This window comes from Syngnathoides biaculeatus, chromosome 14, assembly GCF_019802595.1.
Source record: "Syngnathoides biaculeatus isolate LvHL_M chromosome 14, ASM1980259v1, whole genome shotgun sequence".
NCBI classification, from domain to species: domain Eukaryota; kingdom Metazoa; phylum Chordata; class Actinopteri; order Syngnathiformes; family Syngnathidae; genus Syngnathoides; species Syngnathoides biaculeatus.
The window spans coordinates 26,563,564-26,588,319 of NC_084653.1; the positions used below are offsets into that span (position 1 = coordinate 26,563,564).

Below are 24,756 nucleotides of genomic sequence, written 5' to 3' on the forward strand. Positions count from 1 at the left end.
ACGTTATTTTCGATGGCAACAATCAATTCATCCCACGATTTTCGCCCGTCCCCATTTTCAGGATCTTCCCAAAGCCAAAGAAAAAGATTTTTTTTTCCAGTCAGTGTCTTTTCCACCTTCAAATGGGCTCAAATTCTGAATTGTACGACTTGGTTGGACTTCAGAGGTTCCGCTGTAGTAAAAGTGAGTGATTGCAAAAAAAAAAAAAAAAAAAAAAAAAAAAAAAAAGGGGGGGGGGGGGGTCGTTTATGAGTTTAGTTTTTCTAAAGGCAGCTAAACATCCTAAGAAAGGGGGACAGCTACGATTTAGGGCTCAGCCGGACAACACTGATGGGAGTCAAACGCATCCAAGGGTGGAATGCGAGCGAAAAACCAAAGAAAACACAATGACGGGGCCAAACTGGTAGTCGCATTAAGAAGGAATTGCTGCTTAACCGACTTTTACTTAAGGGGGGGGGGGGGGTTTGCTCCCCCCCATTCCTTAGCAATGTCGTTGCACCGTTCGCTCAAAACGGCGAAATGTGTTTTCACTTATTTCCGGCCCCTGGCGTTATAAACGCTACTCGCGCCTGCTGCCTCCGCCGCAGTTGCATCCAAACACGTCCAAACGTCTGATTTGGCGGAGCCTTGAAATGTGGGGAAAACGCTTCCAGCGGGGAATATTTTTGCCCGCCTTGATGCCAAGTCGTGCACGAGACAAGCGTTTACTCCACACTGTCACTTTCACCGTTGTTGACGACGTCACAATGTCGATAAATCAACGGCGTCCACCAAATCGCAGGTTCCTCGGCATCTCCCGGCCCGTTTCGAGCAACACAAACGCACAAACGTCGGGAAAACCGTCAGAAGAATCTTCTAGTAGCTACCCTACTAAACACGGAACCGTTTGTACACAAGCGACGCTTAAAGGCACCAAGGACGGAGGGGAGGACGGGACGGTCCGCAAGTGCTTCCTTGCTTGGCCCCGCGAAGACGTGAGAGGTGAGGTGAGAGCCGAAGACGTCCTGGGTGACAGATCTTGGTGGATCGGCCACACCGGAACCTTCCGGAATGCTCGGCTGTTGTTCTGCGTTGAATAAAAAAAAAAAAAATTGCAACGGTTATCTTAACTTGGTTGGATTGATTGATCGCTTGCTGTCGTTGTATTTGGTCGCTTGCTTGATTGGCTTTGATGGGGTGCTGGTTTTAAAATTTTGGTCGGTTGTTCAGACCCCGACGTCACAGGCCCAGTTGGCGACCTGAAGGTGACTCGAGTCTCCGCTGGTCGTGAAGACATTTTTGACGATGCATCTATTTGAGGGGAGGGTTTATTTATTTTGGAGTAAATCCTTGTAGTAAAGCGAACTTTCCACGATCTTGCGGTCCCGATTTGACCAAATATGTTCGTCGTCTGTCTGTTTTCGCACTTTGCGTCAGCTTGCGTTGAGGCAAAACGGGGCATCCATCCATTTTATTTGCCGCTTGTCCTCACGAGGGGGGCGGGGAGCGCCGGAGCCTATCCCAGCTGTCAACGGGCAGGAGGCGGGGCACACCCTGAACTGGTCTCCAGCCAATCGCAGGGCACATCGAGACAAACAGCAGCACGCACAATCACACCTAGGGGCAATTTAGAGTGTCCAATTAAAGTTGCGTGTTTTTGGGATGAAACTGGAATGCCCGGAGAAAACTCAAGCAGGCACGGGGAGAACATGCAAACGCCACACAGGGGGGCCGGGATCGAACTCGGGTCCTCAGAACTGTGAGGCCAGCGCTTTAGCAGCTGGCCCAAGACAGGGCAGTGACCCAAAATTTGAAAAAGGACAGAACGGACTGGGTCGGAACCCCATTCCCATCCACTCCCCGCAATGTTGTCGTTCTTCCAACTAATCAAGTCAGACAGACTTGGGATCTTGCAGTTGTCTTGAGTCTACTGCGGTTTTTATTCAGGCGCATTAATTGTCCTCGAAATGCGAAGTTGGAGCCAGAGACGACGAAGTTTGGCAGCGCCGGAGCTGCAAAATCCAGAGTAAGAACCGCAACACAAACACTGGTTGACTGTCTCGCAGCCAAGCGGCGGCCTGGCACATGACACCCTCCCCATTTTACAACAGCACTTTCTGGACTTTGCAATCTCGATGGAGGACAATACCCGGCCGGCTTTTCATTGGATGGCCACCCTTTTAGTTTTTGGTATTATCAAGCGTTTTCATCATGTTTTCCATTTAATATCATAGAGGGGCAGCCTTTTACTTTGAATGGTTTTCATGGATAACAGATTTACGAGAAATACCTTCTTGCTTCATGTCTGTGCAGAAGAACTTTCTCTTCGGGTGTCCAGAACACTGCAGGAAAAACACACACCTAAGAATCAGTTCCAATATTGCAGCACGTGGACGCACTTGCTCGGCTTTTTCAGCGGACGGAAGGGGAACAAGTGTACGGCTTACGCTTGATGCTGCCGCACGAAATCTGCAAACTGACGGTCCTTGGCGTAGAGCTCGATGATGTGTATCCTGTCTTGGATTTCCTGTCGGAAAGGAACGTGACGTCGGTCCCAGATAATAAAAGCGTGCGCGGAGGAGTCGGCGGTGCGATGTCGCACGGGTGCCTCACCTCCTTCGTCAGTTCGCTGTTCTCGTAGATATGTCGGATCTCCTCGCTGCTGAAGTCGGTGGAGGCCTCGGCGCTGGCACTGCTGTAGACGGGAGCCTCCGGGTAGCGGCGGTAGTAGTGGCTGTAGCCGGTGGTGGCCTCGCTCTCGTACATGGGGTTGTACTTGGTCGCCCTCTCTAGCGACGGAATGCTCTCTGCGCGGCTGTGGAGAATCGTGACGCAGAGCGATTGATTCTGTTCTTCCGTCTGTTTTAATCTAACTCGACTTCATTTTCCATCTGAAGCATCGCTGGAACAGTCCACTTCTGTGATCTTTGCAACAGGACACTTCCATGGTTGCAATGGTACGCTACTTTGGCAATAAATTTGTAACACGGTCCTACTTGTCCTTTGCACAGCCAGAACGCTACAGTGCTTTAGGTTGGAAGTGTACAGTTCCTTGGCCACGACCCAGTCACAAGATTCGCCTTTCTTGGCCCTTCAAGAGTACTTCAAGTTCTGTGTGAACCAACTGGTTTCCGCTGAACTCTTCCTTGGTTTGGCCCACTGGCAAATTACTGCCATTTGGTATCTTGGGTCAGATAAGAACATGGGAATCAGACTCTGTTACTAACCGAATCAACCAGTTGGTCCGGAATTGCAGAGAAAGCAATTAACCGTGATCTGATCCCATAGTAAATTATTCTATCGGGTTGTTATAGACCAGTGTGAGTGCTCAAGGGAAAACTACCCATGTGAAAAGAACCTAAAACGAAAAATATTCCAGGGAGCAAGAACTGAACTGAAAAGAATGAGCTGTAATCCAATAAATCTGAATAATTCCTCTGAGCCTAAACCACACCCCAGATTATGGCAAGGACAATTGCCTTAATACTGCAAATCGGCGTCCTATCGGGGCAGCAAAGTGGCTGAGATTTGCAGTTTTTCTCTGCAGGCAGCGACGCCACCCGCAGCGCTTGAGGAAGGGACGACAAAGAACGTGTCCTTCTTAGGCCTGACTGCCAAAAAAGAATCATGGATGGAGAGGCACGCAAGGGCCAAGTGAAAAGTTGGGTGGTGGTGGTTAATGTTGCCGGGCAAACTGCCAGGTCACCCCGAGGACGTCGACACTAATTCAATTTACTTTTCAACCCTAACAACAAGAACAAAAAAATCTATTAAAGGAGATTAATTAGGTCTCAAGTGTAAAAATTCAAACTCAGCACATAACTGCAAAGAAACAAAAGACTTTGCAGATAGAAATAACTGCATATTTAAGCATGGACAATATTTTCGGTTTCAATTTTCTACAATGTACTTCTTGTACGCAAACAAGTAGTACATGTAAGAAGAAGAAATGTAATTGCATCTTCTCTTGCGTGCTATTAATATTATGTCTTCATATCAACTGTTTCAACCAAATGGGTGCTTCATACCATACTCAAGTCTGCTGGCTGGAGCATGAATAGAAGAACACTTCACTTCCCTTTCTGGTTCAGTTAAAATGTTCCCCGTTTTGGACCTTGTGAAGTTACACTTGTGTGTCTCTTGCCCACTTTTAGCGGTTGACTTCTTTGACACTAAAACAAGTGTAACGGTTCTCTTTTTTTGGAGCCTGAATGGTTGGAATGGTACGGTTTCTTGTCCCTAGCAAGGTAGAAACAGTACACTTCATTTGCCCAAGTACAGTTTTAAGGGTCCCCTTTGGAACTGTATACTTTCTTGGCTCAAGTGTGATTGGAACGGTTCACTTCATTGAACCCGGAAGGGTTGGAGTGGTACACGTCCACACCCCTGGTATGGTTGAAACACTTCAACAGACAATGGACAGCTTACGGCGAGACTTCAAAAACACTTCACAAAGACTTAACGTGTCTTAACAAGACAAGATGACATTTATTAATGACTTAGCTAAGCTTCAGTCTGCTAAAGTCCGAGAAAGTCAGGAAAATTCCCTTACCGTATCGGGTCCTCCGACTCATCCTTATCGTACTGATCCCGTAAAGTCCTGGCGAGGAAGAAGATGACTCCGGACGCAACCAAGAGGAACCCAGCCACCGAGGCCACCGCGATGCCGACCACCAGAGGCTCGGATACGTACTCCTCGCAGTGCTCTCCTCGGTACCACCAGTTTTCTCCGACACGACACCTGTAGACGTCCATTTTGTTTTGACAAAATCCGACGTGGTACCTTGAAGTTTGACCAAAATCCCGACTGTTAGCCGGAGCACGTATACAAGAATTTTTGGACGCGCTGACAGGTAAAAGTTAGCTGCCATATGCTTTTTAATTGTGTTCAAACGTTAGATTATTTTTATGTGTTTTAGAAGTCATACATTCGGGGTTGATAGGAGTAAATGTTTTACTGGTGTGGTGTTAAAAATAAAAGGTCCGCCGTCATTTGTTTACCTTTTACAGTCCTCAAGACAACATGAAGCACTTTACGGTGTTGTGTTTGGCGCGGAGCCTCCAGCGCGTCTGTTTATAATCATTTGGGTAAAACCGCAGTGAGCGCAACATCCACATGTTCCAAACGCCACCCCCCCCCCTTTTTTTTTTTTTTTGTCAGGTTAGACCACATGCACCGCCACAATAAAACAAGAAAGAATCCATCTGGTACAGTGAGAAAAATGGGGGCTGAAAACCAGTATTCTTTTCAAAATAATTATAACGCTAATTAGATATTACTATGGAGTCCAAATGGATCCCACGCATGTTAGAGCCTGACTTTCACCATCTTTACAACTACACGGGTTAGTTGTTAACACAGTGAGACTCCACACGTTTGATTCATCTCCGAGCCTAGTAGCCGGTAGGCGGTGCTTTTTTGGTTAGCAACAGGTTTCCTCAGGCCTCAGCGGGTTACGCTGCAGCAGGAAAAACATAGCCGGCATGATATGTCCCAAATCAAGGCCAAATTTCCGCACTATAAGACGCACCTAAAAGTCTTTCATTTTCCTCAAAAGCCGATGGGGCGCCCTATAATCCGCTGCGCTTTATATGTGGATCAATATTGAGCCTTTAGTGCAGTTCAATCTCATGGATGCATAACGTAGCCCCAGCCTCTCTTTATAAGGTGGTGCGCCTTATATATGGGACACGTTTTAAAATGGGCCATTCATTGGAGGTGCGCCTTATCGTGCGGAAAATACAGTTTTCTTTGGCTGCCAAAATATTTCTTCATACCGAGCGGTTCACTTGCTTCATGCATTTTTCTTCAAAAAGAATTATAATTATAAGATGTTATTTAAAAATTTGTTAAAATATTAGTTATTGCGATTTTATTACTGCTCGAGTCAGATCAATGTATGATAATTCGGTAGGCGTTAGACAGGGTATACAGACTCATTTAAAGACTTTGATGCTTACTTGTTTTTAGATGCGTTGCCAAATGAATTGTTCCTGTTCTTTTGGCAAATAATTTTGCTTGAATTTTGTCATTTATTTCACATTTTAATACCGCGTCTGAAATGTAGAACTGAGAAAATTACATGTACTGAGTGGTCTATTTGAGGGAGGCATTTCTTTTTCTGAATGTTATTGTCTTATTATTATCATCATCATCATCATCATCATCACTTATTGTCTACACAAAGGACAGCCACGATGTGAGGAAATACGGGACACAATTGTCATAGATCAGCGGAACAGGGGCGGACCCAAATGCAGGACTTCCAGGCAAAGGCACAATGTTTAGAGAGATTTTATTCCAGAAACAGGTCAATACCAAAAGTCAGTCCAAAACGCTAGGCTCGGCAAGATCCAAAAAACGTTGAAACAAGGTCCGATGACTTTGAGGCAAACTAAGAAGCATAACAAGACGTGATCAGCCTAAAAAGGGCTACAAGGAATGCTCTACACTAACTTACGCACCGTAGCGCCATATCCCAAAGTGCAGTGAAGCACGCGCAATGAACTGGCAAATGCCGATGACACATTTGCCACTTAAGTACTTAGTTCATCAGTATCCCAAATGTGACGCAGCATTGACAGCTGTCCCAGGTGGCACCGCCCAGAGCAGTGGCCTGGCCACGCCCCTCACAGGAAGCGCCGCCCGCGGCAGTGGCCACAACGTGCCCACGACACACAATCGGGTGACGTTTTTAAAGAAGGCCACAACTGAGAATTCTACAAAGGGTGAAAGCAAGTCCACATTTGTATATTCTGTCTCTGTCATTCTGAGTGGAAAAAATGACTCCTGTAGTACGTGTTCCGAGCTCAAATATTTTATGTTGTATATAACTGATGCTTTCTCAGTATGAGACGAAATATTGGACGGCGAGCAAATCTAAAAGCTGCAGGAGAGCTTCTGCAAAGGACGAGACGTGCCTGCTTTGACTTAAGCCTGGAGATCCCGCAAACCCGATCGCACGCGGATCAATCAGCCGCCCCCCCCCCCCCCCCCCTTAATCTCCACCCACCTGCAGATGGCTCCCTGGCCGGGGATGATGTCACACTTGCCGTCGTTGAGGCAGAAGTCGCTGCGCAGCTCGCAGATGCTCTGACAAGGCAGGCCGTCCACGCTGAAGTAGCCGGCGTTGCACACGCACTCGGCCTCGCCCGACCACTTGTTCACCTTGCACTCGGCGTACTCGTTACACGCCTGGAACTTGCACGGGTCGGCCTGGTCGCCTGCGAGTCGCCGAACCGCAGGAATGTTATTATGCAGGAAGCGTCACAGTTGATCAAAAACACGTTGAGCGGATGTGGGATCAGCGTGGAAATGGGAAGGCGGGTGGTTTGACTCTTTTGGACACTTTTTTTGGGGGGTGGGGGTACGCAGCGCATGTGATGGAAGTCACTTCACTCTTTATGAAAACCATATTGTACGGTGGCAAACCAAATTAATTGCAGTAGCTTGGTGGCAAGGTGGCCCTGGGCCTTATTTCCACCAAACAGAAGAGTTACGGAAACTTCGGCACCCGTCCTTCAGTTTCCATAGTGGAATTTCCCAAAATACTCGACTGGCAACAATTTTGTTGGGAGTATCTCACTGAAGTCACTGATGAAAATATTAAAAACCACAGTTGTGCAGTGGCAAATCAAACGGAGCTTTACTGCTTGTTGGCAATGTGGCGTTAGGTCTCCATTGGACCAAGCAGAACTGAACAAATCAGCAGCAGCTGGCTCTTTTGTTTCGCCGAAGGGTCACGAGTAACGGGGCATCGATTGGATTGGAAAACCCAATTAAACCAGAAACAGAAGCCTTTGTTTCATTTTCACCTTGTCCATTGTCAAGGCTCCACAAATGTTCAACCTGTATGATTCATTTTTGTTGGAATAAGTTTCTGGACAATCATACTCGGTGGAAAAGTTGACTGAAAGACGTAGTTTCCGTTCTGTGGTACGTTTCTCCGATATTATCGGTGAACAGGGAATTGTGATCATTCCGCTGTGGAAATTAATCAGAGTACAGCATACCGCTGCAAACTGTACCGCTGGAGAACCAAACACAACTACATCGATTCGAGCAACTCACTATAAATCGAGATCCTTTGAATTTTGGAGCCTTTCGTTTGTTATGGCTCATAAAATGCCAAATTAGTACCATGCTAGTTTTGTATGTGTATCTTTCAGAGTAGTACGGTCCGTTTCTCTAAGGAGAAGAGATAGCGAGGGTGGATGACTTCAAATACTTGGGGTCAACAATACAGAGCAATGGAAAAAGGTCCAAGCCAGGTGGAACAGTTGGCGGAAGGTGTCTGGTGTTCTATGTGACAGAAGAGTCTCCGCTAGGATGAAGGGCAAAGTTTATAAAAGAGTGGCGAGGTCGGCCATGATGTACAGATTAGAGACACGAGAGGCTCTGAAGAAAAAACAGGAAGCAGAACTGGAGGTGGCAGAAATGAAGATGCTGAGGTTCTCGAGGTTGGATAGGAAGTCGGAAGTTTTGAGACAAGGTCAGAGAGAGCAGACTTTGACGTTTTGGACATGTCCAGAGGAGAGAGAGAGAGAGAGAGAGAGAGAGAGAGAGAGAGAGAGAGAGAGAGTATATTGGTAGAATGGTGCTGAGGATGGAGCTGCAAGAGGAAGACCAAAGAAAAGGTTGATGGATGTTGTGAGGGAGGACATGAGGGCAGTTGGGGTTCGAGAGGAAGATGCAGGAGATAGGCTAAGATGGCAAAAGATGACACGCTGTGGCGACCCCTAACGGGACAAGCCGAAAGGAAATAAGACAGTCAGTGTCTCTAGTAGTGCACAGGTAGACCTGCTGCTGTCTGTTGATTGGTTGACAAAAATCTGATCTTGGTTCACTGATCTGAACTATATCAATTAGTAAAAAAATACTGGATAAATACTACACCAAACATAAGAGTTTCAGTTTTCTTGAATTGTAAATGCTCATCTGTAACCAGACTCTACAAGCTGACAAATTGTGTTCATCAAAACTGATCACGTGATCAGCAGAAATAGCAAAAACAAGTCGGCAACAAAACAGAAAAGATGATTCTTAATATTTGTCATCTGTTTTCTGCGACCAGAAAAAAAAAAAAACATCTTAGTCATGTTTTTTGTGACCTCAGCAGTGTGCAAAACACGTGACTGAGAAAGACTTTCACAGTCCGTACTGAGAACATAAACATGATTCATCATTTTCAGGGATGGAATATTAGAAATAATGTCTCATATTCCGTAAAACGGTTTTATTTTCCATGGCGACGTAATGGGCGTGACGGTGGCCTTGATGTTTGGTGGTGAGTTAGGCGACCCGTTCGTGTTGATGTCATGTTCGATGTCACTAGTGGAGCCCTCGCCAAGTTTTATTTACATGCAACGCAGTCTGGGAATCCGACGACAACCCCCTTCAGTAATTTTGACAAAAGTGATGCACCCCCGTATAAACTTAATACTGAAATTGAACCGCTTTGTTTTGTGAGGATGGTGGCAAGGTGAGTGAGTGGGGGCGCTCAAGGAAGCCTTCCAAATTGTCCTTAGGTGCTAATCGTTAGTTGTTTGCAGTCGATGATTGACTGAGAACCGATCCCCTTGCCCAAAATCAGATGAGAAAGATTTTAGCCACACATGAGTGGTCCACTCGCCAGACTTTGGTGCACGCAGCGTCGGTTCAGTTCCCACTGAGTGACGGAATGAATGTGAGTGTGAATGCTTTTCTGTCCTCTATATGTGCCCTACCACTGACTGGCGACCAGTTCAGGGTGTAGTCCGCCTTTCTTAGCTTTGGGGGGCGGGGGGGGGGGGGGTAATAATGTTGTGATACCAGGCTGGCATTAAATTTGAAATCTTGTGCACCCTCTGGAGGCCGTTTACGCGCCAATCTAGAAATCATGCAGTCAAACACTAACCTGACTCCACATCCAAAGAGTATTTATCGATGGCCAGGTTCATGGTCTGGTAGGCCGTGTTGCAGAAGTCCTCCAGGATCAGATACACAGTGGTGGCGACGCCCTGGGGCACGGGCTTCCCGAACTTCATCCGGCTGTTGACCACGATGCTCCCGTTGCGGAAGTTCAGGATTTCCAAGTTCTCAAAGTTACTCAGGTTGGACTGGAGGTAGGGCACGAGCTACAGGACAAGAATGCAGAGATCTTAGTGAAAGTATACAGTAGACTACCACAAGTGACTTTTCCTTTTAGGTGTACCAGTTCTAGGAAGCGTTGCTCCAGTGCTTTGTACTCTGCTGAACTCTTGTTGAAGAGATCCTCAGAGAAAATCATGTTGGTCACCCTCAGGCTGAAGAAGACCATGAGCGCTCGGCCAGGGTTGGCCGGCATGGCGACGCTGGCCGGATCGGTGCCGTGTGACACGCTGAACGGGAATCCCGTGCTGCCCTCTTCCGTGTGGTTGATCAACCCGTAATGAAAGACGTCGTAAGCGAGGTCTTCAATGGGAGAGTTGTTTTCATCGCTGTTCTGAATCTACAGAACAAAGATTCCTAATCGGTCAATCAAATCAGTTGTCAACTCGAGTAATCCTTCCTCCCTCCTGCACACCAATCCGCCTTACCTCCACGAGTGAGGGGACGACGCCATCGAGTTGGCCCTCGACATCTGTATCGTCGTCGGTGATACGTGTGAACGGCGACTCCTTCTCGGCAGACGTTGCGGTCGGTTGGGCGGAACTGGAAGGAACGCTGACCGATGGTTCAAGTGTGTCCTTGTTGACCAGCAAGATGTCGTCGTCTAAGAGATCGTCGGTAGCGATTTCGGAAGCTTGTGGAGGTTCTTCAAGTGGCGTTGGCGCTTCTTCAACTGAAGCTGGCGGTTGCTCGGTAGTTTGTCCTTCACTCTGTGTTGCTTCTTCAAAGGGACGTTCCTCAGGATGTCCAGAGTCTCCGTCTTCGGCCGCCTCACTCTCTTCACCAGGAACAAAGTCATCTTCTCCCGTTTCATTCACGATGAGGTCTTCGGTGTCGACACTGCAATCCAGATTCTCCTCCTCCAGAACGACCATGTCTTCCGCGTCTTTCGCCGCCAGCGTTATCTCCGGCCACAGCAGGTTGTCCAGCTCACCCGTGCCCGAGGCCTCCACCGGCGCCGGTAATTCAGGCAACGTGACGCCATCTTGATCCTCAGGTAGGGGAGGCTCCTGCTGGTCTTCATCCGGGGGGTTCTCTGTAGCGGTGGTCTGCACGGTGTTCTCCAGAAGCAGATCCTCTTCCCTGATGCCTGAAAAAACAAATCCGGTAAAACTTGGAGGCGTAACACAAATTAAGTTCATCTCCAGTGAAGTGATGACACTTTGATAGTCAATGGAAGAGAACAATCTTCACTATAATCAGCGATGTATTGTTGCCTGTCCGTCTCATCTATTCATCCTGGATCCCTGTTTTGCACCACACATGGACTTCAGTTACGAGAATATTTGGAGACCGGCATAGAAACAAGTAAAAACACAATTTCATTCAAATTCTGTTTCTCATGTCCAGTCCATATTTAGTTTTTGGTTGCCGTCAAAACAGAAAATTGTACTTCACATGGATGTGAGAAGTGGAAGGAAATGATTCAGTTTTTTCTTTTGGAATATTTTTTTCAGCTTAGTTGTCTCTTTAGCAATCCTGCCACCGCATATTACGTCGAGCGGGTTTGGTGCACACACACGGCGATAAACTCGTAGAAGAGATGAGTTTGTCTCTTACTGTTGCTTTCATTTTACGGGAAATTGTACGCCGTCTCATCCTTTGGCCTTTTCCCCTTTTGCAAGAAACTTCCCAAATATGTTTTTTTATTCATTTTTGCTAGCTTGAAATCTATAATGTTTTTTTGTATTCCATTTCTCTGTGCGGACTGATACCAACTGGGCCGTGGACCAATACTGGTGGTTGGGGAACCCTTGCCAAATGGGAGTTCATTCAAGTACTTGGCTTAGCGGTGGTTGGTTTTCCACAACAAAATAGACTTAAAACGGAAAATGCTCGATCAATGAGGGACCAGCAATGGTTTACGTCACTCGTAGAAAAACGTTTGGAACGCCAAGTGAGCATCTACAGTGCTGTAAATCAAATGCAGTTGAGAGAACCAGAGGGAATCTTTCGAAAACATGGACAAAACGTTCACGTGTTGCCAACAAAGACTCACCGCCGCTTTCAGTCGCGGACGTCGCGAGCACAGCAGGAGAGGAAATCTCAACACTCTCCTCCAGGACAACAACATCACTTTCAGACGTCGGCACCGTGTCCCCTCCGGCGCTTTCGGGCAGCAGTTGCTCTCCCGTGACGTCGTCCCGGACGTGAACCTCATCCGGTTCCTCCTGCATGACAAACACCATTCGTTGTTCAAGGTCGCGGTGGACGTGTGACATCTGCTTTGCGTCAACGAGTTCTGCACACGCGTCGGGTTACGCGCCATTTTCAGGAAGCAATTTGGAAATGCCAGAGAAAAATAAAATTGAAAATACAATTTACGTAGGACGAAAGTCACCGGCCGGATGTACGCGCGCGTCTTTCTCCAGTAACGCAACCGGGTGAGTCTCAAAAAATGCGTCATGGCAAAATGGCTTCAATATGGTCGCTAAAGACTTCACTGGAATTCACCATGGTGGCTTTCATCGTAATTTATCTGAAAACACATTCATGAGCTTGTAATACGTTGGCCATGGTTTATTGGTTGTTCATGTTGACACAATTCTGGGCTCGTACGCACGAGAGTCAAATATTTGGAGAAGCTGTTTTTGCCGTAAATTCGAATTAATGATGAAGAAAGAGCCACACCAGCACTGTTGAGGCCGAGTGTCAAACATGCTCAAGTACCAACGAACATGACAAACACAGAGAGAGGAAACAAAATCAATTTGTGGTCGGGGTGGGGGGGTGTTGCAAGAAAAAGGTCATATTTTTGAAAGGAAAAAAAAAAAACATCTTACAAGGCAGCACTTGCATTTTCATCTATAATTCTAAATTATTTTCCAAGAAAAAAGTCCATCTGATTGTTTTTAAAGTCGAATTTTTGTGAGAAAGAAGGTTGATGTTTTGCTGTAAAAAAAGAACAAAAACATTTATTGGGGGTAACAAAATCTTAATGAATGTAAAAAAAAATACATATATATATATATATATATATATATATATATATATATATATATATATATAAAATCTGTCAGTCTTTTTAAATTAATGTTTTCAAAGAATAAAGTCAGAAAAAATAAACTTATGAGAATAATGTCATTTTTAGGAAAAAAAAAAAAGATACAATCATGAATACATTTTCTTCCCCCCTCAATATTGCCGGAGAGAAAACAAAATTGTCATTTTTTTCTGAAGGTGTAAAAAAAAGTTTGGGAAAACCTAGAGCATTTTTTTTTTTTTTTTTGCTTTGAATGGATTCCTGATAATATTTGTGAATCTGTTTCAGTCATTGCTCAAATTTTCCAGTCAGCGCCGCCGACAAGTTTCTGCCCAATTTTCAATTTCTGCTGAATTGTTTTGGTGAAATTTGTTTAAATTTGTAGATATCGCGTAACGCATCTTAGCTACAGAATTGTTTGACTTCCACAATTTATCTTGGTAGACGAAAATAAAATAAAACAAAAATGACATCTGGGGTTGATTCTTTTGACTGATATCAATTTGAATAAAATTGCTGCCTCTTTGATACACCAGGTTGGATTCATGGGAGGAGTCCCAAGTTTTAGCCTCGTACTGCAAAGCCCCCGATGGAGTATTTGACCCCGCACCCCTCAAAAAAAAGTACAGTATATTGGATAAAACAGCAAATTGTGTACATTTTAAGGTTGTGACAGTTTCATTGACTACATATGGGAAAACCTGAATTGCGTTACAATGTGGCCCGTTATGGATGAGCACGCCAGTTTTTGTTAGCAAGAATTCATCTGCAGTGCATCTAGATTTCCATCAGGGCTGCTTTTAGTGTCCCGCAAACTTTGTGCAGGGGCCAAAGTTTATACAACCCCATGCCAGCATCAATATTGCGATGACACGATATTTTCCAAAGAATGTCCGAAAAAGCACCGCAATCAGCTGAATCGAGGATTTACTTTCAGCTTTTATTTACTTCCCGACGTTTTTTTTTCCCCCCATTTTTTTTCGTTTTACAGAATTATGTACGGGTTTCAATGAAATCAAGCGCCAGACGTTATTTTGAGCGTCACCGCAGAAGTCGAGTCAGACGTTAGATGGTGCCGCTCGGCCCGAGAATAGCAGCAGATTATTACAGCAATAAACAAAGTAATCCGCTTCATCCTCGGCGAGCTGCCGCGACAGGTTGATGTCGCGCAAGCTCTCGCACCAGATTCGCACACGCACACCCGTTTATTTCTATTTTCCAATATTTGCGCCTCAAATCAAATCGACCCACCCCCGGTTGAAACGAATGTGAATATTGAATTAAATAGCCCTGTATTGTAAAATTATAAATGGAACAAAAAGAATTTCAAGAAATAAAGGGTTCCCACACTGGCGTGTTGGGGGGGGGGGGGGGGGGGCCAAGCGGCGTCTACGCGAGCTTAGAGGCCATCTTTCTTAGGCGAGAAACTCACCAAACGTCTCACTTTCTTGACACCAATACCCAGGGTTAATTTATAGACAGAAAAAAAAAAATACCTGAAATACACAAATGACGTTTGCGCTGCGCGACACCAAACACACGTGAGCCCAAGCGATATTTGCCTTAAAAATTTGTACGTACCGTAATTTGTGGCCTACAAGCCGCGACTTTATTCACACGCTTTCAACCCTCCGGTTTATGCGGCGATGCAGCTAATTTGTGCATTTTTTTCTAGCAGCCGCAAGGGGGCAGTCGAGCGGAAAAGGTCAGAGTGAGACTGGTGGAATATACGTGCCGAGGAAGTGACTTTTGCCGGCCCTGTTAGCGCTGCGCTAGCGTGTTGCTGCTGTGTAACTGGCATGTCTCAATGATATTTACCGGTAAGTTTTATTTTAACCAGCCCTGTTCGCGTTAGGGCTAGCATTAGCGTCAAACTCTTTCTGTGAACCGTCTTTGTAAATATCCCGTGGTTCAAGGTGGCCGCTTGCGGCTTTTACACCGCTGCGGCGTATGCGAGTACCAAATGGTATTTCCTTTACAAATGTACTCGGCCAGGATTTTAACCAGGTGCAATTTCTCGGCCAGGAATTACAGTTAACTGATTTGTTACTGAAGTGATCTTCCACTGAGTGGTTTCACCATAATTGTTTAAATTTTTCCCTACTAAAAATTTTCCATAGAACATTTCAAAAAAAATTTCTGAAGAACTATAGAACTTTAGGAACCAAGTCCTATAGAATTTGCATAGAAATTCTATTGTTCTGTCAACCAAAGCCAAAGTTCCATAGAAAAAGTTGTTCTGTATAAATTCTATAGAAAATTTTTTGCAGGGTTTTTCCACTTCACTGTTGCAGTGGACAGTCTGAACAGTCTTAAATATTGAACCATTCCATATTTACGAGGCAAAATTTTCCCGTGTAATGAGGCTATGAATTGTGCCATGGATCAGAATGTAATAGCAAATAAGAAGACGAAGGGACAAGATCATGACCGTTCAAAACAAAAACTGCCTCACCCAAACGGCAACCCACGTGCGACCCGAAATAATTTCAACCGTATAGAAAATGGTAGGTGGACGGCCCGAGACTGGAACTGGCCTAATCCCAACCGTCTAACTTTTCTGGAGCGTGCGCCCACTCACCGAGGTTTCTTGTGCTGCGTGGACGGTCTCGGGGGTCTCGGGCACTAAATGGAAGAGAGAGAGAGAGAACATCATCAATTTAAGATGGCACTTGATGGAGATGGAACGTTCCGACCTGCCAGAACCCTCGCAAAATGTTCCGTTTCGCCGTGGCGGGGAAACATGTTCATTGCATTATTTTTATACTGTGCGTGGAAAACCAGGAAACCTAAACCATAACATGTTGCTTTTTTTTTTTTTTTTTTTTTAGGGAGGGAAGGGGGGGTCTTATTTAAGGTCTAATCAGATTAATTTTGTCTACATATGAGGAAAAACATCTCGCATTGTACAGCTCAACTTGTAATGTCGATTTTTTTTTTTTTTAGGGGCGGACGTGAGGGGAAAGGCTGCAGTCGATCCGATTTGCTTTCGGACGAAATGCCGACAACACCTGTGATTGGTTGTCAATCAATCACAGGGTACACGTCGCCGGTTGAGTTCCGGGTGCCACAGAGGAGGCCAACCGAACTTGGCGAGCAGATGCCCGCGACCTCTCCGCACCTTCCCGCGGTCAGAACAAAGCCTCCAAGCGTGTGGAGAGAAAAAAAATCCCCCACCGTCTCCCGTTTCACGTGCGGCGCAGTCGGTGACAAGGACCCCAAACCGCAGTGCAGTCGGGTTACGCCGTCCCGAAAGCCCGCCGCTGTTATTTGTTCATTAAATATGCCCCACTTTTTTTTTTTCCTGCTCCTGCCCTGTCTGAATACGACAGCAGACAAATACGAAACAGATGAGCGCATCAGAATGTTTTCTCAAGTGGCAAAGCGTCATGTCATCATGTCGTCGCGGCGTCTGCCCAGCGTCTCGGGTGACGCGTGAAAGGTTTGCGTCGGACGGCGGAGCGAGCGAGCGCCTTTCGAGTGCCGACGGGGGGCCTCACCGCTCTCCAGGGCGTCCTTCAGCAGGTCCTCGGTCACGAAGGTCTTCAGCTCGCTGATGGCGTAGACCAGCGTCGGGTGCTCCTTGACCTCGCGGTACGAGTTCTCCACCCGGTTGGACTGCAGGGTCAGGTAGTCCAGTTGGTCGCCGCTGATGCCCGCGTCGTCCACCACCAGGGTGACCGCGTAGTCCACCACGATGCCGTCCAGCCTGGGTGCACAGAAGCCTTTACGAGTCCCCGCAAATTCCATTCACGCCGCTATTAGCTATTAGGTGGAGGGATGTGCGCCTTCCTCACATCACTCCGACAGTGACAGTCCTATTTTCAAAAGGTCATTTATTACCGTAATTTCCGGCCTATAAACCTCGACTCTTTTCACACCCTTTCAACCCTGCAGTTTATGCGGCTAATTTGTTTTTTTCTAGCGGCTGCACGGGGGGGGACACGAGCTGAAAAGGTAAGAGTGAGACAGGTGGAATATATGTGCCGAGGAAGTGACTTTTACGTGTTGGCGTTGCGCTAGCATGCTACTGCTGTGTCTCAGTGATTTTTACCAGTATGTTTTTTTTTTTTTTTAACTGGCTCTGTTAGCTGACGTTAAGATCTCTGTGTACCGTCTTTCTTTGTAAATATCTCGCGTTTCAATGCACGTTTCAATGTGCGGCTTTTACACGGCTCCGGCGTACGTGTGTACCAAATGGTATTTCCTTTCCAAATGTACTCGGTGAGGCTTATAACCAAGTGCGCTCTGTAGGCCGCGAATTACGGTATTCAAAATTGGGCCGTTCATAGTTGATGCAGTCATCCTGAATTTCATTTCTTGAATTAAGACAAAAGTGCATTATGCATTAAGCGCTTATGTCAGATTTATTAAAGATTCTAAATTATGCACAGGTCGAATGCCGGTGAGAGCGAAACAGCTGCGCTTAAAGCCCTATTCTCACAAAGTTATTAACAAAATTAAAAAAAGCTACACAACGCATTGCTCCACCCCGCCCATCCACAAAACATGCAGTCCCAACATTCTGAAATCAGGCATCCCCTTTAAACCAGGATCAAATCAAAACTGCACACGACAGTGAGCCGTCTCATCATGTGACCGAACATGTTAAAAGAGTGGTTCATCGCTAGCCCGCGACGGGCGGCCCAGACGTTCGGCTCCCGCCGGGGAGGCGTTATAGGCCGACCCGCCACAACCCGCCAACGTCGTGCTAAAAGCGCGGGACACGTCCAAAGAGGTTTTGGAAAGGAAAAAAAGTCATCTATCAGCCTCGCATGACGACTGGGAGTTGTCCACCCTGACCTACTTTGCACACAGCTGAGACGCAAATTTGCTCTCGTCTTCTGCTTCTCTGCGAGTTGAAGTCACAACAACATTTTTGTCAGCGCACCTCATGTGTAACACTCAAAGAGGACGACTCGATCGCGGTGTCAAAAATCGCAAACGCACATTTTGGTGAACGCTCCGAATCGCTATGTTATCCTCCGACAGTTCACTTAGCGAATATTTTGTATCTTTGGAGCCATACAGAGGGCGAAAGCAGAGAAGAAAATTAAACCAAAGATACCCGCAAAGCGTGACGCACAGAACCGAAGATGTTACGTCACGACTGAATGTTCGGTGCTCATGCGAAGACCGTAATACTGCGTAAACCCAAGCAATACCTTTGACAAAACAACACTATTTTAGTACTGTGCTAACATTAGCTGAGTTATTCAATATCAATGCTAACATTAGCCAGCAGCGCTAACCACGGGTTAACGACTTTGCAAGTTAGTAGCTGTGAAAGGGATTTCTGGGCCACTGCTAAAGTTAGCTCCAGGTGAAAGTCTAACATGTCATTAGCTATGAGGTGCAACATTTCTTATTAAAAGTGTGACGGATTATCGTGGTGCTGTTGCTTGTACCAGCGGCAGTTTGACTGGCTAACGAGACACGAGCTATGCCAGCAAGCTTATTAGTTCCATTGCTAATGTTAGCGACAATGTTAGCAAGTCATTTGTTTCAGATGGAACATGTTGGCCCCACTTGTAATGTTAGCTGTTAGCTAACAGGTGACTAGCACACTTTTTCCTCCTACACTGCTTGACTATTTCTGTACCACTGCTATTGTTAGCTGTCTGTGCTAAATTCAGGTTGACTAGCTAGCACGTTGTTAGTTCTAAGTTTGAGTCATTCTGAGCCGCTGCTAATGTTAGTTGCTAGCACGATTTAATCCTTTTATCAGTGAGACAAAGTTTCATTTCAAACTCATTAGCACTGAGGCGAATTATTACGGTCCCACAGTTACTGTTAGCTGCTAGCAGATTATCAGCTCCGAGATGGAGAGTAAAATAGTCGACATTTTTCTGCACTTCAGACATTGCCTGCGCAGTTGAGAAAACCTTTAGGATGGTCACAATTTGACCTTGGAACAGACTATTTCTATTATTACCAATGTGAAGGTGAGCATCAAAGCGTCATTTCTTTTCCTTCTTTCATCGTCTTCAGGCGCTAAAGCGCCAACGATCGTTGTGGCCGCCCCGCTCCGACCTCCCTGCTGATCCCACCTTAACAGGTGACTGAACCCCGCTAAGACCATTAGCACAAGCAGCTAGCGAGACGCAGAGAACACGTGCGCACTCTCTCAGCAACACATACGGGCACTGATGAGGATCTACCGGCTTAAGGGGCTGTTTTTTGAAGGCGCAGCTTAAGGCGAAAGCAGGCCGACTCACCCTTGCAGATCCTTGTGAGGCCTTCGGGAAAACAAGGAAAAAGCACTTTTAGACGAGCGTCACCTTTGTACGGCGTGAAAGGAAAAGTGGATTGGACGCAAATAGGATGAGGTGAGATCGAGCCACGTGAGGGAAAACTCACCTGAAGTCCATCACAGACACACTCCTAAAACCAGGAAGTCCAGTCAGAGCGTCCGTTATCTACAAATAATAACATTTTGTTACCATTTAAAAGGATGAGAATTTTTTGTTTGCACACACCTGCCGCCATTCAAAGGGCCTCCGAACTGACAGCAAAGCGATTTCTGATGTTCTGGTAGGATTTCCCAGTCTTGTGATTTTCGTTACCTTCTGGGCCAGCTGCCTGCTGAGCGTCTGATAGTGTAGCGAGTCGGCGTCGTCCAAGTCATCGTTGTACACGACGCCCGTGAGGAGGATGCTGAGCTCCACCACCTGCTCCAAGATGGCCGCCGGGAGGGGCTCCACCGGAATGTCGTTGTCCAGCTGCGGCAAAAAAAAATAAAAACATGCCAAACGGGCGTCACGGCCTCACGTAGGGTCAACAGTCGCAAACAGCGTTTGGCACGTGTCGACTCACCTCCATTTCTGCCGCGTCCTCGACTTTTTCTGAGGAATGGTAATGAATAATAATGAATCGTGAATTTATTCATGAAACGACGCATCTTGGTCGGGAGCGCCGCTCACCGTCTTTGGCGGGAGCCTTGGTGGGCGACGTCGTCACGGCGGGGGCCGAAGTGCTGAATGCAACAAAACATGGATGACGGGAAAGGTACTCGTCGTAGTCGTCGACTGGTAAAATGCTTATTAAAATTTGGGATTTTTCTTTCACAGCACAACTGTATGAATATGAATAACATTCTTCTTCCTACATTTTTTAATTACATAAAATCAAATAGTCATTACGAATATGCAATATTTATTTTACAGAAATAGCAAACAAAAAAATATATGAAGAATGATTTAATATGTATTATTTCAACTATTAAATACAAAATATTATTGTAGTGTTTAAACTTGAAAATATCTATTAAGACCGTGTAGATAATTCTTTTAAGATTTTCATTAATGCATCATGTCCGAAAAAGTAATTTGCCTCTGTTTTTATTACACATTTTGAAAAGTATTCGGAAAATATATGTAATAGATCCACTATACAAGACAGCAATACCGTGTAATATTCTATCAATAACATTTGTATAAATAATTAATCACCGCATACCTTAATGAGAATATACATCAGGAATTTGATTGATTGATTGATTGATTGACCAGGATTTTAAGGTAATGATGTGGAGTGACGTGACCTTACCTGCATGTATGTTGTCCAGACTTGGTGGGTTCACTTCAAATTATTGGAGGGCAAGGCGCCAAGAAAAAAAGAAAAAAGAAAGAAAGAAATTGAGCGAATGCGCAAAATCATTCGATGCCGATGAATGATTGAGCGTACTGACCTTTTCAAGCCGGGCGCTGACATTTTCTGCGAGGGTGGAGAGGAAGAAAAAGGTTAGCGACGGCGTCGGCCACCCGCAGACTTTGTTGTTGTTGTAACGACGTGACGCATCGGCGCTTTGGAGGATTGACGGAGGTCAAGGCGACCGCCTTGGGGGGGGGGGGTTACGGTAGATGCAAATGTGCTTACGCTAATTGCTGCTCACTTCTGCCGACGCCGCATGGATCAGTCCGCTAAGGACTGGTGAACCACCAACACGGAAAATGAGAGCCAAGAAGTTGCTCGGCTAGTTAATGAGTCAGCAAAATGTCGCAAGGTTTATACAATTGTCGATGCGTTTCAGTTGTGTATTGTAACAGTGTACAAATACAGTAGTGGCTTGAGATCTAAATCATCAAATCATTTTTACCATTAGCATTAATGGAAATGCCATTAATCCGTTCTGGTGTCCCTCACGAATCCAGCCAAAAATGTTTTGTTTTGTTTTTTTAACAAAGAAAATACCACTCTAGAATTAAATAGTTTGTGTCTCATGCTGAATTGATTGCAGCGCGTCTGGTGTGTATGACCTGGCCACCAGGGGCAGTACAAAACGGTCTTTGCATACGAAGACGTTCACAACTACTTCAAGTGACTCAATCATTTTTCATAGAGGATAAATACCTGTGAATATTCTCATATTGGATCCTTTTACTCTCCTATATTTCCTAATCTGCGAAACAAACAATGCCGGTAGATTTCACCGAACTCACCAATCTTCGTAACCTTTCGGTACAAACTTAAATCCACTGAAAATTTATTTGACAAATGGCTGTTCTGAAATAGGAAGCAGAATTACATATAAGTGTTGGTGCCGAGGGACGGCTACGATTCGGCTTAGGCTGAAGGGTAGCCACCCCCCCCCCCCCCAGGTGCTGCAGGAGTAATCGGGAAAATCTTTTCAATTAAAGTTCGACCAACAATCACCAGGGATGATCGGATTTGAAGGAGCAAATAAGCTTGATCAACTGTGCATTCCCCACTGAAAATTTCCTTCTTTTAGTTTTTTGGCTTGTTTTTTTTTCCTGTGATCATGTGACAATAATGTTGACTTGTCCACATACCTTTTTGACCACCTCCTGGTGCTCCTCCGATTGGCTGAAGTAGGTGCCAATGTCTCGCCCTGTCACCGACCCCTCCTGGCACTGGTTCATCCAGCTCTGGTACTCCTCCTGTTCAGGGAGGCGGTCCCAGAAGATTTTGAAAGCCTCCCACACCGTCTCCTGGCACACTGGAGACACCCCAAGATCACAAGAGAACCAGCAAATCAGTACTGGAAAGTGAAGTGGAAGAGTATTCGGAGCTCCTGGAAACTGAGATCTCTTTCTTCCACCTTAGGGTTGAACGCTAAAATTACTTGGCTTAGTTTAACCCAAGTTTCTGAGATCTTTCTGCAAATGCGGAACCTCTGCAAAGTGGCAAAGTTTGCATGAAAGAGGGGAAACATCGGACCCGACAGCAATTTGGAGTTTGACCATAATAAAGTAAAGAATGCAGTTCAAACTGGCATCATTTGTGATGTCACACAAGACTTCTCAGGAAATCTCGCAAAACTTCAGTAAGCACCAAAAGCATGAAATCAACAGGCAGGCTTTTCATAGTTTTTGGCAGAACGGAATTTTGCTGAAGTATCCGTCTGAACAATTGGAAAGGTGGAGGACAGAGCAAAGTACTGATTTACCTCTGAGATTGAAAAAACTGAGGTGGTTTGCGACCACCTGCTTGGCGTTCTCCTGCGCGCACAGCTTGACTCCGCTCGGGAAGAGGACGTTGCGTTTGTGCCTGGTCAGAGCCACACGACCCCGGGAGACCGCGACGTCGGATACGCGAACGACACGCCGGTACGACTCCCCTCCTCTGCCGAATGGCACCTCGGGCGGACCCATGGAGGATCCTTCCAGTATGGCGTCTAGTGGAGGCATCAAGAACAGCTTCAGGCTTGACTTCTGGAGGAGATCTGATCTGGCTATCAAGTCAGACATACCTGTCCTCAGGTCCAAAAACAGCAGCACTAAACTAAATAAAACCCATCTCCACAAAATGGACATTTTTAATCCCCGTTTAGATCCTGTAACCAGTACTTCCTCCTGAGTTTTGCAATGATGTCCTACGAGTCGGCATAATTAATAAGACTCCCGGTACAGATGGACGTCACAACCCTTGTCGCGAGCGACCACTCGATGTTTTCCTCCAAAAACGACGGCAACGCGGTGACATACTGCTTACAAGACACTTCCTGGCTCAGGGTAGATGGGCAGATGGGTCCGGGACAGAAGATCTTTGAACTCGCTAATCCTGTTTAAGATAAGCCTTTTAGAGGAGTTACTGGACTGACTGGGGGAAAGGAGAAGGTGCTTACTTAGTGCTACTGGAGGAAACCTGCATAGAGAAAACAGACAAAGACGTTTTAGACTGCATGAGAAAGATTTCCGTGTTAGGAGGGTTTCTTGCCAAAATCCATAAACCACCTAACAGTGAGGCTGGCTGAATTTACAAATAAAAACATCAGCCAGCCGGTGGGGAGGCCAGTCCACCTTTTGGATAGATTCCAAGTCCACAATGTGATCCCAAACAGGATGAGTGTTCCAGAAATTTTGGCCGGATGGTGCCTCCACAAGTATTCATTACTGTACATCCCAGTTCATCTCCTGTTCCGAGTTTTTCTGTGTGCTCACTCAAGACTATTGGCCTAAACTGGTCAGCAACCGACTGCCACCTGTTTCCCCCTCGGATGTTTTCATTTTGGATCGAACATCTTTCGATTGCCTTACAGTGCCACCATCAGTTGTAAGGATCAGTTCTGCCGTGGTACCGATGCTCCAGCTTTGCACGATCCGTGAGGTCGATTGCCGTCCAAGTAGGCCTGGCGACTACGAGCAGATTCCCGGGTTAAGTGTGATTCAGCGGTTTCTAATTGTAATCTCTGATTACAGGCAAAGACCGGAACCGGGACCCCCGCAACCTGGGCCACGTGGGGCTCGGTGGCTACGTTGCACGACGCCACGCTGAGTCACATTGAGAGGATGTGACAAGACAATAAACAAACATCCAACTGCGACGGCGTAAACAGATTAGAATGGCTTGCGTTGAGGTGTCAGCACAAAGTATTAACGACGCTATTTTGTCGACAGAGTAACTCATCACTACAGAAGAACAAATAACTACAGTGGTGCCTCGGTTCTCGACCACAATCCGTTCCAGAAGGCGGTTCGAGAACTGATTTGCTCGAAAACTGAATCAACCGCCACGCTAGTTATGTTATTTCCGGGTTTTTTTTCGAGGGTTCCTTCGAATTGACAATAAAAAAACAGCGTCGTGGGTGGGTCAGCTGGTCGGGCCGCGCGCGTTCTGTTATTTCTGGGTTTTGTTAGGGGCGTTATAAGTGCCACAGATTTTTGTTCGAAAAGCGAAGCAAAAAAATCTCGAAATTTTCGTCCAAAAACCGAGGTACCACTGTATGTACCTACGGTCTGTACTTCTAAACATCTTATTCTGGAATGTAAAAAATGACACCTGTGATCTGTTCAAGGTGACACAAACTACAAGAACGAGGGAGGAAGCAGACAACTCCCGAGGTGGATTACAGCCCGGCCTCATGGAAGTTGACATATTCTGATGGGAGAAAGAGGGAAATTCCTCAAAAATTAATTTCAAATCTATTCTCTTAAAAGAAACACCATTTGCTTATTTCCTGTGAGATTGTGGCTATATTCTTTCAACTCAGACTTAAAAAAAAAAAAAACAAAAGAAACTGACATTTTCTGCTATTCTAGGAATTTAACTTTTCTTTCCTTTCGTTACTGTTTTCCTGTTATGGCTATTTTTTGATATACTGATACTGATTTATCTCAATTTTGATAATTTTTTTTCAAAAGGGAAAGTCTTATTTCTCTGAATGCAATAATATTTTATTCCCACAATGAAACATCTTTGTTCT

The 24,756-nt window shown here is 45.8% G+C and overlaps 1 protein-coding gene across 2 annotated transcripts; it reads right to left on the reverse strand.

Moving 5' to 3' along the window:
- Positions 1–241: 241 nt before the first annotated feature.
- impg2a (interphotoreceptor matrix proteoglycan 2a) lies at positions 242–24,415 on the reverse strand. Of its 2 annotated transcripts, XM_061841258.1 has the most exons (21): positions 22,501–24,415; positions 21,884–22,050; positions 20,782–20,807; positions 20,640–20,672; positions 20,015–20,067; positions 19,908–19,936; positions 19,658–19,813; positions 19,452–19,510; positions 19,310–19,330; positions 16,592–16,800; positions 15,673–15,716; positions 12,108–12,279; positions 10,537–11,198; positions 10,173–10,448; positions 9,876–10,095; positions 6,993–7,203; positions 4,532–4,720; positions 2,593–2,794; positions 2,427–2,506; positions 2,270–2,321; positions 242–1,066 (listed from the first exon to the last, which is right to left on the reverse strand). In XM_061841258.1, the coding sequence occupies exons 1-20, from the start codon at positions 22,865–22,867 to the stop codon at positions 2,279–2,281; spliced, it is 3,219 nt and encodes a 1,072-aa protein (XP_061697242.1). In that variant the 5' UTR covers positions 22,868–24,415; the 3' UTR covers positions 242–1,066; positions 2,270–2,278. The 2 variants fall into 2 exon arrangements, with proteins under 2 accessions (XP_061697242.1, XP_061697243.1); XM_061841259.1 differs by lacking the exon at positions 19,310–19,330.
- Positions 24,416–24,756: the final 341 nt, after the last annotated feature.